Below are 13,377 nucleotides of genomic sequence, written 5' to 3'. Positions count from 1 at the left end.
GTGGTTCAATACGAGCGAGGTTGACAACGAGCAAGTTGCGCCCGCTATGCACATTGTCATGCAAGCTTGATCCGGTCACGTCGATTCGCTGACTCTTGGAGGCTTATCGTCTTGTGTAACATGAGATGCAAGTAACAGATAACCTTGCGTCGCTCGGGACCAACTTGAAGCCGAGCATTTATTGGTCTCATTCGATTCGGCAGTGCAGACTGTTGGAGTATGGAAGCCTCCGAGCTGTCGGTTGTGGTACCTGGTGACTGACCTCTTCTGCCCGGCTTGCCTCTTTCGCCGTCTACACGTCTAGATTATTGTGTGCTGGGTGCGTTCATACGGCACATCTGGGAGCACCGGGCGGGATTAGCGAAGGTGGTAAGAGAGCAGCCGCGTCATTGTCTCTCCGTCGAGGAAGTTGCCGTATCCGAGATCGTGCGCTGGAAGGAACCACGGTTGACGAGATAAGGTTCGGCGCCTTCGATCGTCGAGGTCCGACGAGGTGCATATCATGCAGGTGGCTTGTCGATCAGAGCTAACACGTGCGATAAGGTGGGCTTTTCAATGACCGCGAAGGGCACAACGCGTGGATGACCTTACAGTCGGAAGGAAGCTATGGTGATGAATAATAAATGTGCCTTGATCATGGCTGCTTGTCATTGTGGTATGGACTTGCTGGATGGGGTTAAACTTGCGACGGTCGATTGTCTGAATTCCTGGACCCCATAAGAAGCATGATTATTTTGGGAGAAGTCACGGTTGGCGTTGTCTGTGCAGGACCTCGGTTGATCACGATAGGGAAGTTCCTGCTTCTTCTTGTCGGGTAGGATCGTGCATCTATTCGTCTCAGGGAGTATTTTGCGACTTGGTTGTCAAAGACGGAGGAAAGAGACCCCTCCACAAGCCAGAACTATTATTGTTGATTGGTACCAGCGCGATGGCCTAGACCCTGCATTTCATGGCGCTATACCCACATCGCTGATGCACGTACATCTCTGGTTCTCCCCAAATTATTTTGAGTTACATGTAGCATATCACCGGAGCTGAAACGTACTACGACTTTCGAGAAAGACTTCATGTAGGCGTATACTAGCTGTGGCCTGCGAACGTCTTCATCTCTGAGTTAACTCACCTCGTTGCCTTTGTCATTCAAGATCCATGGCGTCATGATATCGGGACGAAGTTTGCCTTCGTTGCTTTTAGGTGATGTTCGCCACATATACGATCTCGTGTTAAGCCTTTGGTAACTTGTGAAGAGAAATCACCCAGCGTTGGTAGACTCGGTTCGACATCTTCGAGCACGTGTCTGTTGAATTCTTCTACATTACTGTGAGCAGCCACATCAGCAATAGGAGGCGATATTGAACACCAACACCATGGCCATCCGCAATAATGGCTATCTACTCACACCTTTGACACCGTCGATGCCGATATGTCCTCCGGTAATGGAAAACATAGACAAGCTGCCTGCGACGCCGCCCGATAGTGCAGAGCTTGGAGCAATAGAACAGTCATCTGCAATTGACGTTCAGTCAATCAAGAAGGCGCTGCATGTGATATCGACAGAACGAGATGCCTTGACGAACCTCGAGGCTCTGTATTGCACGTCTTCATTGGCACAATCAGCCTTCTCGTCAGCTATTTCGTCGATTATATCTTCGCAATTGGCGCATGGAAAGGTGGTGTTCACAGGAGTAGGAAAGTCAGGTTGGATAGCTCAGAAACTGGTTGCTACCTTCAATTCGGTCGGGATTGTTGCGGCCTTTCTTCATCCGACAGAAGCACTGCATGGCGATCTGGGATTAATTCGACCCAACGACGTGGTTATTATGATCACATTCTCAGGCAAGACTCAGGAATTACTTACACTCCTACCTCATATTCCTTCTTATATACCTCTGATGGTTATGACATCGCACTCGACGCCACAGACATGTTCCCTTCTAACACACAATCGACGGATCGGAGCAAGGAACATCCTGCTGTCTGCACCGGTCCACATTTCAGAGAAAGCCACTTTTGGACTAGCAGCACCGACGTCGTCAACAACGGTAGCGTTGGCACTCGGCGACAGTCTTGCGTTGGCGGTAGCAGATAAGATGCACGCACCGCCAAATCAATGTCCAGCCGAGGTGTTTGCGGTCAATCATCCGGGCGGAGCCATTGGCGCAGCAAATTCGGGCACCATCAACCATGAACCGAAGATGGCAGATCTCGCAGTAAGGGTCGATGAAATCCATCCTATTTCGTCAAACTCGAGTCACGAAATGAAGTGCTTTGATGTGCTGGTTGCAGCAGTCAGATCACCTCGAGGGTGGGTTAGACTATCTCTAGACCATGTCATCGGACCACGCAGATGCCAGAGATTGGCCGACCCGAGCACCAACATCAGGAATTTCGCTGATGATAGGGGATCGCTCGTAGTAGAGCGCACTGATTGGATAAGTGTACCTGGTGACTGGACTGTCGAGGAATGCAGAAAATGGATAGTGCAAATGCGCACTGAAGGGAACGCCAGAGGAAGATACTTCTTGCGTCCAGGTACAATCCTGGGTATAGTGGATGGTGAAAGCCAGAAGAGCGGCGTTGTGGAAATAGAGGATGTCGTTGGTGATAATTTTTGTGGGACTTTATGAACAATACTAGTACGGCTATAGCCAGGAACGTATTTGGTAGTGGCAAGCGTTGATAGATTGAACAATAGACATGGAGATTCATGCGCATCTGCAGGTTGGGCGGCGTAGATTGCATCACGTATACCAGTCGTCGCCGTCTTCATCGTCGGAGGACTCATCGTTGGCATCCTGCTCGGCTGATTTTGACTCTACTTGTGGCACTGGGGTTTCAGAATCTGTTGGTATGGCAGTAGGGTCTGCTGTTCTCAAGGCTTCTCGGCGCGCACGTAGACGTTTGACGCGATCTTCCATCTCCTCCATGACTTCAAATTCCTCTTCCATTCTTCTGCTTTCATCTTCCTTTTCCGCTTCTGCCTCATCCTCTCGTTGCTGAAGAGGATTTGTCCTCTGCTGCTCAGCTAGCTGAGCTGCGGAAACGGGGGCAGCCTCGATCGTCGCAGAAGCAAAGTCTGGCTTTTCCACCTGGGCCACATCTCGCTCAAATGCAGCCCATTCATCTTCATCGACGTCGACTGTCGGAGGTTCTGGAGGAAGATGTTGCTGTTGCTGTTGGCCTGGTGATGGAGCCGGATGTGGTGGTTCGGGCTCATCATCCGTCACTTGTATTAAGGGCACCTGAGCGGAGTCGTCGGGCTTAGTCGCTGGCGAGCTATTCTCGCGGGTTTCTGGTGCGGACTTTGGCTTCTTTCGCGAATCGACCTCGTAGTTGCGTTCTTGCCCTTCTTCGTGCTCAACACTTTCGATTTTCCGCTTGGCAGGATGGGAAGGCTCTGTGAATTTCTGGGCGTTCTTCCGGTGGTTGAGGCTCTTGAGGTGACCAGGCCATAACTGCTCCGACTTTATGTTTAGCGAACACAAATTGCATGTCAGAGCACCATTCTTCGAATACGTCAAATGTGGATGTGAAATTCGTCGCGATTGCCGTTCGGCTGCTAACAGCGCTCGAACATCAGCCATTGTCCTACATGCGCTTGTCAGGTGGTATGATCAAAACTGCTGGTGAAGTTGTTGCAAGTCACCCTGCGAGTGCATGGAAATGTGACAAAGTTGGAGAAGTCGCGCCTTGTTTCACAATTGCGGCAAGATCGATCGATGGGTTCGGTCACGTGATTTCTCCGCCTCTTCAAGTTGTCGCATCGCAGTTCGAGAGGCGGCACTTTACCTTCGAGTTGACCAGCTTCTGCGACAACCAACACTCCAACAGAATTTTGTTCGTGCAACTCGTTGCGCTTTCGAAGATCTGCGACGCGTCTTTTTGTGTATTGTGGAGGACACCAATCACAGTTTGGTGCTTGGGTTGCGCCATAGCAGAGGTCGTGTTGAGCTTCAAAGCTGCAGTCATAGTACATTGTATCCTGCTGCACGAATGCAATTGTGCTCGCGAGGATCTCCCTAGTAAATCTGTTGCTGCAGTTCACACAGCCATAAGAAGTCACCATGGCTGGTAAGTACCATGTGCAATCGCGAGATGAAATGCAACTATCTGACAAATTCAGACGAGATACGACGATCAGGTCGAGCCACGAAAGGCCAGCACAACAAAGATCGCGAAGGCGCCAACGGAGCGCCTAAGCAGAAAGGTAAGGCGAAAGGCAAGAAAGCCAAAGCCGAGCCTGAGCCCGAGCCCGAAGAGGAGGATGAAGAGCTCATTCGATGTGTTTGCGGCTTATATGAAGAGGAGGAAGACAAACCACGATCCATGATCTGTTGCGACAAATGTTCAGCATGGCAACATAATGATTGCATGGGCCTACCTGAAGACTATGCGCCCGAGAAGTATTATTGCGAGCAATGCAGACCACAAGATCACAAAGAGTTGATCGCAGCCATTAAAAGAGGCGAAAAGCCCTGGGAAGACCGAGCAGTAGAACGAGAACGGTTGAAAGCCGAGAAAGAGGTTAAGAAGAAGGGCAAGAAGGCAGGTCGCAAGTCTGGGGCGCGAGCTAGCGATGCCCAGCGAACCCCGACGCTGGAGCCAGAGGAATCCGTCTCCTCGAAAAAGAGGAAGCACGAGGAGTCGCCAGCGCCAGAAACAAAGGCAAGCGAGAGCACATCTTATGCACACCACGTGCTAATCAGTCCACAGGCAAAGAAGGCTCGATCTAGCCTGCGCGTTGAGGCCGAAGCTCAACCTGAGGAAGAAGCCCTTGAGGAGCCTTCAGAGCAGAACCCTATTCTTGCCGACGTTGCGAAAGATGCCAAGGATATAGCCAATCCTACTCGAAGCAAGATAGCCAGTAACATCGTCAAATCTTTCATAGAACAGGCGAATGGACTGGTACAGAGTGGCGCTATATCTCCGTCCAAGGGCGAAACTCCCAAGAGTCTTGGGACACGAATTGCTCTGCAGGTCGAGCATGCCGTATACCACATACGATCAGGTGCTGAAGGCGAGCCAAGTGATGCCTATAGAGACCAGATTCGCACCATTCTTAACAACATCAAGAGTAATGCCGATCTAGCTGCCCGTTTGATGAACAATGAACTACCCGCCGATAAGCTCGCAGCTATGGAGCCGAAGGACATGGCAACCGACGCGCAGAAGCAGAAGGACGCTGAAGAGAAGTTGAAAATGGACAAACAGCATGTGCTGGTGGAAGAGCAGGGTCCTAGGATCCGAAAGACACACAAGGGCGAGGAGTATGTGGACGAGTCACACCAGGTTGCAGAGTCTGCCACTTCCAAGCCACCCGCTAAGCGACAGAGCACTATGGATCAAGATGCTGAGATGAAGAGTCCCCCAACAGCCGGTTCAGCTGAGAAGCCCCAGGCCATGCGCAAACAGTCCGCAGCTGGAAAGGGCAGGCCATTCGGCGACCCAAGGCGCAAATCCTCCTCCAATTTCGACATTAACAAAGTCTGGTCAGGAGTGCAAGGCCAAGGGTCGCCAACAGACGGAGATGCGCCTAGATTGCCAGAAGGACAGTCCAGAGGTTCTCCGCCCCCTCTTGCCGGCACGTCTGCAGATGCAGACCCTGAGGTTGATCGACTGCTGAAAGACGAAGACAATGAGTCCGCACCCTATTCACCCAAAGACTTTGTGGAGGAAGGAGTCGTGTGGCGAGGCAAAGTCAATGGCGGCAGCCTTGGTACATTCAACACTGTCGCTAAATTTGCCGCTGGCTGTCAACCAGAAGTCGAAAACCTCAGTATGACGTGGAGTGAGGTAATACCCCAGGAAATCAAGCTTCACGGTAGGATCCAACCCAGTAAGGCTGATGAATACTTGTGTGGACTTGAATACTCAAACACCACCGAGCTCGTCATTGTGAGTCTCGCAGAACCAAAAGATCCCGAAGATCAAGTGCAATTCAGCAAGTTCTTCAATTATCTGAAGGCCAAGGGCAGGTACGGTGTCGGAAGCCAACATTCAGTTCCGGCCATCAAAGATATCTATCTGCTCCCAATGGAAGTCGGACAACCACTGCCAACCGTTATGAGGGCGTTGGAACATGTGTTTGCAGATCCTGTTACGGAGAGGTCTTTTCTGGTACCGATCGTCATCAAATGGACTGAACTACCACACAATGCTGAGCGAGCTAGACAGCAGCAGCGTGAACAACAGGCAGTTCAGAGCCCAAGTATCGGTCCGCCAGTGGCACAAACACCCATCACTCCGCATGAACCTCAAATGCAGTTCGATCCTCGCCCATCGCAACCGCAACGAACACAAACAATGAATGGTGGCGGACACCCAACTCCAACGCCGGCACAGTTTTCGACACCTCCACCACAGCAGCAAGCTCAAGTCCCAGTCGCGCATGCTCCAGTACAAGCGCCGATACCGCAAAACCCATCACCAGCAGCAATCAATGCCTTGCGCATCCTAGGGCCGGAAATGGCAGCTTGCCCGGCGGTCACAGACCTCATAGCTCAAGCGCCGAACGCAGGTGAGAACGAGTTCAACATCATCAAGGAGTGTATCGAGGAGAATGCGGAAGCTGGAAAGTCGTTGGGAGTGCTTACTGTGATGCTCCAACAGAAGTATCAGTCGCAGCGGTCATCGAGGGAACAGGCTGCGAGTCAGAATCAGACGCCGGTTGCGGCTCATACCTAGCATGATTTTTACGAAAGGACTGGGTTGGTTCAGGACAGGTAGAGACAGTTACGGATGACGGTGTGTAGGTTGTCTAGACATTACGACGTCTTGCAAGTTTTGTGGATGAGAGTTTCTGTACATTTCACTTTGAGCACAAGTTTCAAGCAAGAAGTTCGAGCCATTCCCTCTCCTGGCGTTGTTTGACCTCAGTCATATGAAGATTTGGCCCGAAAATACTTGGGCGTACGTCAAGCCTGAATGCCTTACCAATGCAGTGATTTCCAATAGCCAGCGGCGCCGACGAAAGTCAAGCCGAGCGGCTTCTGCCACCACTGACAGCTGTGGATCTTCGGTTCAACGGGCGTCGTCAGCTTCATGTCTAGAGAGAGAAAGCGATGATGATATCCTGTGCAGAATTGTCGCGCGCACAGCTCCAAGCGCTCTGTATTGAGATTTCGGAATTTCTAGAAGCGATCGGATGAAGGCATAAAGCGTAAGCTGTGCTTCCATCGTGAAACACAGCTTCATGAGAAGTTCCTGCGTCAACTGGCTTCGGAGGAAGCCTGGGCATGGGTAGCAGTATCGTTTCATCCAATCAAGGCGGTCTAAGAACTAATCTTTCGTTTCAACAGTCAGGGGCGCTTTTAGTCTCCGAGCGGTGCGGGCTTTGTAAATTTAGCGTCCTCAGTAGTCGGCATCCCCAGCTTCGACCGCAACGTCGCGACTCGAATGCTTCTCGTCGTCCCTGTAAGCGACCGTCGAAGACTTAGATTCTCTAGATCGCTCTTGACAACTGCCTTTTGAGTCTCGAACCTAGCTGCTACGGCTCTCACTCGCCACATACGTTCATTACCGCACGAAGCAAGCCTAAAATAGTCATTCTTTGTACTTGAAACACGCTCGGATACCTCTGCGGTCCCTCCAGCGGTCCAGCCACGCAACCCACGATCGTTCGACTGAAGACAGATCTGTGAGCAGATACACAGCCTGTGAAGCTGATCTGTAGGGCAATAAGTTGCCGCCAGACAACGATACTCGAAAGCAATACCTTCACTGAAATCATGCGATAAGTGGAAAGGAAACCAATCTCTTACTCTCAGAGCTGGACTCATCGATCGGCTGCGCCGTATCGTCCAACGACTACCATATCCGATCAAACAAAGACACGGTCATTACTACTACTCGCCGATTGTCTGCCAGGTTGCAGACCTCGACATACACAATCTAATACGAGAAGATGGGGTGCTGTGGAGGTGACCGAGAGAAGCATGCGATTATGAAGAACGACGTCAAGTGGGAATATGTTGTAAGTATCGCTCAGCTGTAGGAGAGACCCGGCGCATACTGACCTGCGACAGAATCTCAACGATTTCAAATCTTCATCGTGCTTCACCGTCCTTGCATATGTCTACCTATGGATTATGCTTTTCGTATCCATCTCCGTTTACGCAGTCGACACATTTACAGCCATCAATCTTCTCGCTTTCAACCAATGGGCTGGTCAAATCAAACCTGCCATCGACCTGAAATATTCGCGCTGGATCTTCGCCGGATGTATCATACTGTCATTTGTGCTGCTCATATACCGATGGCTTCGGGCATTGAAGGTCATGCGTGGAGGAAAGATTGCAAAAGCATATCTGGATCCTCTGGCGGTCCGTGTCGAAGCCATAAGGATGGGCAAGGAAGGACGCGGCTGGAAGAGATTCCTCGTCTTTGCGGAACTGACAAAAAGCCGCAAAGGTGCTGACTACGTGGCTCTTTTCGCCTACTATTCCTTCGAAGCCTGGCTCAGAATTGTATTCGCAGAAGGTCCACGGCAGGTCATCAACGGCATTACCCTGTACGCTTACGCTGAAGCCTCTCTGGTTCCGAAAGGAGACCACGACACACCACAGGGAGAATCACCCTTCGTCCAGTTCTGGAAGAACTTCGCCATCCTAGCCGAAGAGGACAAGCTGCAAATGGCTATCATCATTGGTATGCTGTGGACTGTCCTGATCTGGATCATTTCTGCTTTGAGCTTGGCAGTCTCGGTGGTGCTCTATTTGATCTTCCTTTGGCACCACATTCCAAGCGATGCTGGCGGACTTTCTGGATATTGCCGAACGAAGATTAATCGGAGAATGGAAAGAATCGTCAGGACCAAGACAGACAAAGCTCTCAAGAAGGAAAACGAGCTTCGGGCTCGAGAGGAAGCTCAAGCATTCAGAACAGGAGCCGGAGACTTCAAGAGACAGCCTACCCTACCTGTTGTGGTCAACGGTAGCACACCTACTTTGCCCTCTCTCTCGAGGCAGACAACAACGACAACATTGCCAGAGTATACGTCAAGACCTGGAACAGCCGCGCCAAGCGAGGAAATGATACCACCAATGCCGAGCGTTACGCCTATCGACTCACAAGCAAGGCCTGGTCCCCGAAGACACATGACCAATGCTTCAGACGCCTCATGGTCGAGCTACAACTCGAATGCACCACTCATGAATTCGGCTGGCGACATGGGCTATTCACCTGCTGACCGATTTCAGACCCCTATCTCGGGCGCATCAACTCCTTGGTCTGCCAGGCCAGGCGCAACCAGAAATCTGACGGACAATTCGCAGTTCACAGATCGATCATACACACCTGGTCCACCTCGACCTGGGACGTCACAGAGCAACCGTGGTCCATCCGGCAACTACCCAATGGAGCTCATAGGGAGGCCCGGCACTGGCATGAGCAACAGACCACCAATGATGCGACATTCTAGTGATTCTGACACTCTGCCACCACCCAGAGGAATGAGCCCATTGTCAGCAGCTTCGTCTCATGCGCCAATGTTGCCTGATCCTCAGCGGACACGGACGCCAGCTTCAAATTACAATGCATACTTTCCGCCTGTTTCGCCGATCCCCGAATATGGCGGGAGAGAATCTCCAGCATTTACAGCGGGCGCACCGTCGAGGTCACACACGCCAATGGGTCCGCCACCCCGGATGATGACTCCGGGTCATGCACCACCACTACCACGACTGCATACTCCTGCTCCAGCCACAAGCAACGGTAGCGGGTATGTAGCTTTCAATCCTAACGCGGACCGAACAGCTTCGCCCGCACCATACAGAAGCTTCACTGCACCCAACATGCCGCAGACGGAGACGCCTACGAGTGCCACCGACGGCTATCGGAGCTTCAGTAGACCTTTCTCAGGTCAGTCAGGGAACCAGACGCCTTACGACCAGGTCAATCTGTATCCTCCGAAGCCACTACCTCCACCCCGGGCTGGGAGCTTTGATGACATATTGGATCATTACTGATGGATGGGATTGCTTGCGTTGGCGGACTTGATGACTATGATACCCCTGTGAATATTAGCGTGAACCAATTGAACAATATTGAAGAACACCTGATCTGACTCTCTCTCCTTGCCGCATCCAAGTGTTCGTCTACTGTAGTGGTGTGATATAAAATTGCAGGTAGGCTCATTTAGGTCAGCCGGAGTTCGGACCAAACTGCTCCGAGCACATGTCGTAGACCTCATCACCCTCAAATGTCTCTTTCTGTACTCATGCTGCACAACTCATCTTGAGGTGCCAGCTAGCACAATGTTCGCAACCGCAAGCTTCAGACATGCCCTACGAGAAGCCGCACCGAACCTCTCGCGGCGGTACTTCTCGTGTCAAGCACGATCTGTCGCTCCATCCTCACGCCACTGCATATCCTCGAATGCTAAACGACTATACACACAAGACTTCAAGAATGCACGGGCACAGTATCGCCTGACGTCTACGTCATGCCAGCGCGGCTTCAGAACATCCGCACAACTACGAGAAGCAATAGCACAAGCAGAAACCGCCGTCAAGAAATCGGGCTCGAGGTTTCCAGAAACATCCTCCAACGCAGTCGCATACTGGCTTCTCGCAAGCGCAGCCAGCGTCTTCGGCATTGTCGTCTTCGGCGGTCTTACACGTCTTACGGAGTCAGGGTAAGCACCAAGATCAATGCATCTACATCATATGGTCAACAACACAACTAATGCAATGCTACCACAGCCTCTCAATAACAGAATGGAAACCCGTAACCGGCTCCCTCCCACCCATGTCCCACGCCGACTGGTCCCACGAATTCGCCAAATACCGCGCCTCCCCCGAATTCCTCATCCTCAACTCCCAAATGACCCTCGAAGAATTCAAAAGCATCTACTGGATGGAATGGATCCACCGCATATGGGGCCGTTTCGTAGGACTATCATTCGTCCTACCAGCCGCATATTTCATCGCTACGAAACGCGTGTCAAAGAATATGGTTCCGAAGTTGGGAGGGATCGCAGCGCTGATTGGATTCCAGGGGTTCCTGGGGTGGTGGATGGTCAAATCTGGACTGAAAGATGACTTCTTGAGTGCGGATCGGAGGCCAGGACGGGATGTGCCGCGGGTGAGTCAGTATCGGCTTGCGGCGCATTTGGGGACAGCGTTCGTGGCGTACCTGAGTATGTTGTGGTGTGGTCTTGATATATTGCGGACGAATAAGATTGTACACGGACAGGGTGAGAAGGCCGCGGGTACGCTGTATATGCTAAGGAACCCGGCGTTGCGGCCGTTTAAGATCGCGGTTGCGGCGTTGTTGGGACTGACGTTTACGACTGCGATGTCTGGGGCGTTGGTGGCGGGGTTAGATGCAGGCTTAATCTATAATGAGTTTCCGTATATGGGGTTGGGACTTACGCCGCCGGTGAAGGAGCTGTTTGATCCGTTCTACAGTCATGATGCGAGTGGGGCGAATAGGGATCTGGTCTGGAGGAATATGCTGGAGAACCCGAGTTTGGTGCAGCTTGATCATCGGATTCTTGCGACGACGACGTTCGTGGCTGTACATGCGCTTTGGGCGTGGACGAGGTATTCGAGGACGTTGAGGGAGTATTTGCCGCGGGCGGCGAAGAAGGGTGTTCATGGGGTGGTCGGGTTTGTGTGGTTGCAGGTTATTTTGGGGATTTCTACGCTCATTTATATGGTGCCTATACCACTTGCGTCGGCGCATCAGGCGGGTGCGCTGGCGCTTTTGACGTGGACGACTGTGTTGGGCTCGAGGATTTGGTTTCCGAAGGTTGCTGCTGAGGTGTTGAGGAAGAGAGCGGGACAAGCTATGGGGCAGAAGACGTCGTACAGTTTTCCTGGCATTGAAAAGGTGAAGCCCAACTACGGTCAGGGTCAAGCCGTACCTGTTATGCAAGCAAGCATCGGTACAGCAGCCGCGACTGCACTGGGCAGCATGTTTTTGGCTGGCAAAGTGCAAGAGCAGAAAGATGAAAAGAGAAGAGAGGAACGACTGATGCTAAGAGAGGATCAGATGGAGTTCCTCAGGCGGCAACAGCGCGGCATGGTCGTGCCTATTGTGAGGAGCTGCTGAACGGTATGCACTTCAAGCTTTGTGTTTCTATAGACATCTGTATCAACAGTGTGAGATGTACATTTCTACTCCAATGGACATATCTATGGGTCAGGACGGCAGGCTGTCACATATTAGATTTATATGTTATGCTCTCAGGAAGATGATATCGAGATACGAATTGCTATGCGCGAGGAATGGAAGTCGACAGCCGGTGCTCCAGGTGTCCAGCGACAGAGGAGTATCTGATTACATAAGATGGGATGTGCATCTTTGGAAGAGGCAGGTACGATCCAATGGATGAAGCAAGAACGATCGACCTTTGAGGAAGGTGCGACCCATGGTCCATGATGAGGAAGGTGCGAACCGGTGAGCAAACAAGGCAATCGCGATCGTTCCAGAAGAAAAGAGCGATCCAATTCCTGGGCCAAGGCAAGAGCGTTCCGATAGACGAGGAAGGTGCGACCCTGCGAGCAAGGCAAGTGCGAACCGAAAAGTACGAAGGCGCGATCGAGTAAAAGTGGAAGGAACGGCCCGGCAGATAAGGAAGGCGCAATCAGTAAAGGAGGAAGGTGCAAGTTTGGTAGAGGAAGGAAGGCGCGATCGGCTCCGTCGAGAAGTCGCGATCAGGTTGTTGAGAAGGAGGAGGGTATATTGCTCGAGCGGCAGATGCAGCCCGTCAGCTGAGGAGTGTCAGATCCTGGACATACGGTCTTGCCGCTTACTGTACGCTTAACCTGCCTATTTGTGGTTAGGGACGGCAACACCGTATGTTCGGGATCTGGAGGGTGTGCTTCGTTCAGAACCCGGAGAGGCGCAACCGAGCAAAGGATCAAAGAGGCGGGCGTAGCCATGAAGTTCAGGAGTGTATCATCGAGGAGGGTCATGTCGAGGACCGCGAATCAAAACGGTGTAGTGGGACATCGACAATGGTGGCACCAGAGGTCATGTTCGAGAGGTCGACGAGGATTATGGGAATTGTTCGGACAACGCAACATACGTGCTCTCACTTGCATATGAACGGATACCTCGAGAGGCAAGCTCCCTGTAGAGCACACTCCGTGCCGCGATGGTGCTATCCGGTAGTACAACACTTGGCATTGATGGTGAACGGAGATCATGGCAAATGCACAGACAAACCTGGGCCAGCTTGGCAACAGCAGCTCGACGTGGCTCCACGTGAACCGTACGAAGAGTTTGGTAACATAACTCGAGTTCGCTGGACATACGTGGCCGATGACGAGGCTCAAGCCATGCAGTTGTGTCTAGGTTTTGGTTGGGTTGCCAGCGTTATCAGCACTTACAGAGCGTATCTCATACTGGCCGTACTCTGTTCCGGCGGTT

At 51.9% G+C, this 13,377-nt stretch overlaps 5 protein-coding genes across 5 annotated transcripts; 4 read left to right on the top strand and 1 right to left on the bottom strand.

Annotated features, from left to right (window-relative positions):
* Positions 1 to 1,367: 1,367 nt before the first annotated feature.
* Positions 1,368 to 2,627, top strand: PMZ80_000891 (uncharacterized protein; the record flags this gene model as incomplete). Its single annotated transcript, XM_064869341.1, has 1 exon — positions 1,368 to 2,627. The coding sequence occupies one exon, from the start codon at positions 1,368 to 1,370 to the stop codon at positions 2,625 to 2,627; it is 1,260 nt and encodes a 419-aa protein (XP_064734838.1).
* A 114-nt stretch (positions 2,628 to 2,741) lies between these two features.
* PMZ80_000890 (uncharacterized protein) lies at positions 2,742 to 3,584 on the bottom strand (the record flags this gene model as incomplete). The annotated part of the gene is made up of 1 exon (XM_064869340.1): positions 2,742 to 3,584. One exon carries the CDS (start codon positions 3,582 to 3,584, stop codon positions 2,742 to 2,744), a length of 843 nt encoding a protein of 280 aa, XP_064734837.1.
* A 480-nt stretch (positions 3,585 to 4,064) lies between these two features.
* On the top strand, positions 4,065 to 6,684 carry BYE1 (Transcription factor bye1; the record flags this gene model as incomplete). Its single annotated transcript, XM_064869339.1, has 2 exons — positions 4,065 to 4,071; positions 4,124 to 6,684. The coding sequence occupies 2 exons, from the start codon at positions 4,065 to 4,067 to the stop codon at positions 6,682 to 6,684; spliced, it is 2,568 nt and encodes an 855-aa protein (XP_064734836.1).
* Positions 6,685 to 7,942: 1,258 nt separating this feature from the next.
* KCH1 (Potassium transporter) lies at positions 7,943 to 9,965 on the top strand (the record flags this gene model as incomplete). Its single annotated transcript, XM_064869338.1, has 2 exons — positions 7,943 to 7,972; positions 8,025 to 9,965. 2 exons carry the CDS (start codon positions 7,943 to 7,945, stop codon positions 9,963 to 9,965), a joined length of 1,971 nt encoding a protein of 656 aa, XP_064734835.1.
* Positions 9,966 to 10,253: 288 nt separating this feature from the next.
* On the top strand, positions 10,254 to 12,054 carry COX15_2 (Cytochrome c oxidase assembly protein cox15; the record flags this gene model as incomplete). The annotated part of the gene is made up of 2 exons (XM_064869337.1): positions 10,254 to 10,633; positions 10,701 to 12,054. The coding sequence occupies 2 exons, from the start codon at positions 10,254 to 10,256 to the stop codon at positions 12,052 to 12,054; spliced, it is 1,734 nt and encodes a 577-aa protein (XP_064734834.1).
* Positions 12,055 to 13,377: the final 1,323 nt, after the last annotated feature.

The sequence above is a fragment of the Knufia obscura genome (assembly GCF_036327395.1).
Source record: "Knufia obscura strain CCFEE 5817 isolate CBS 148926 chromosome Unknown scaffold_1, whole genome shotgun sequence".
Taxonomy (NCBI): Eukaryota; Fungi; Ascomycota; class Eurotiomycetes; order Chaetothyriales; family Trichomeriaceae; genus Knufia; species Knufia obscura.
The sequence above is the reverse complement of the archived record's forward strand: the minus strand, read 5'-3'. Positions and strand labels throughout refer to the sequence as shown.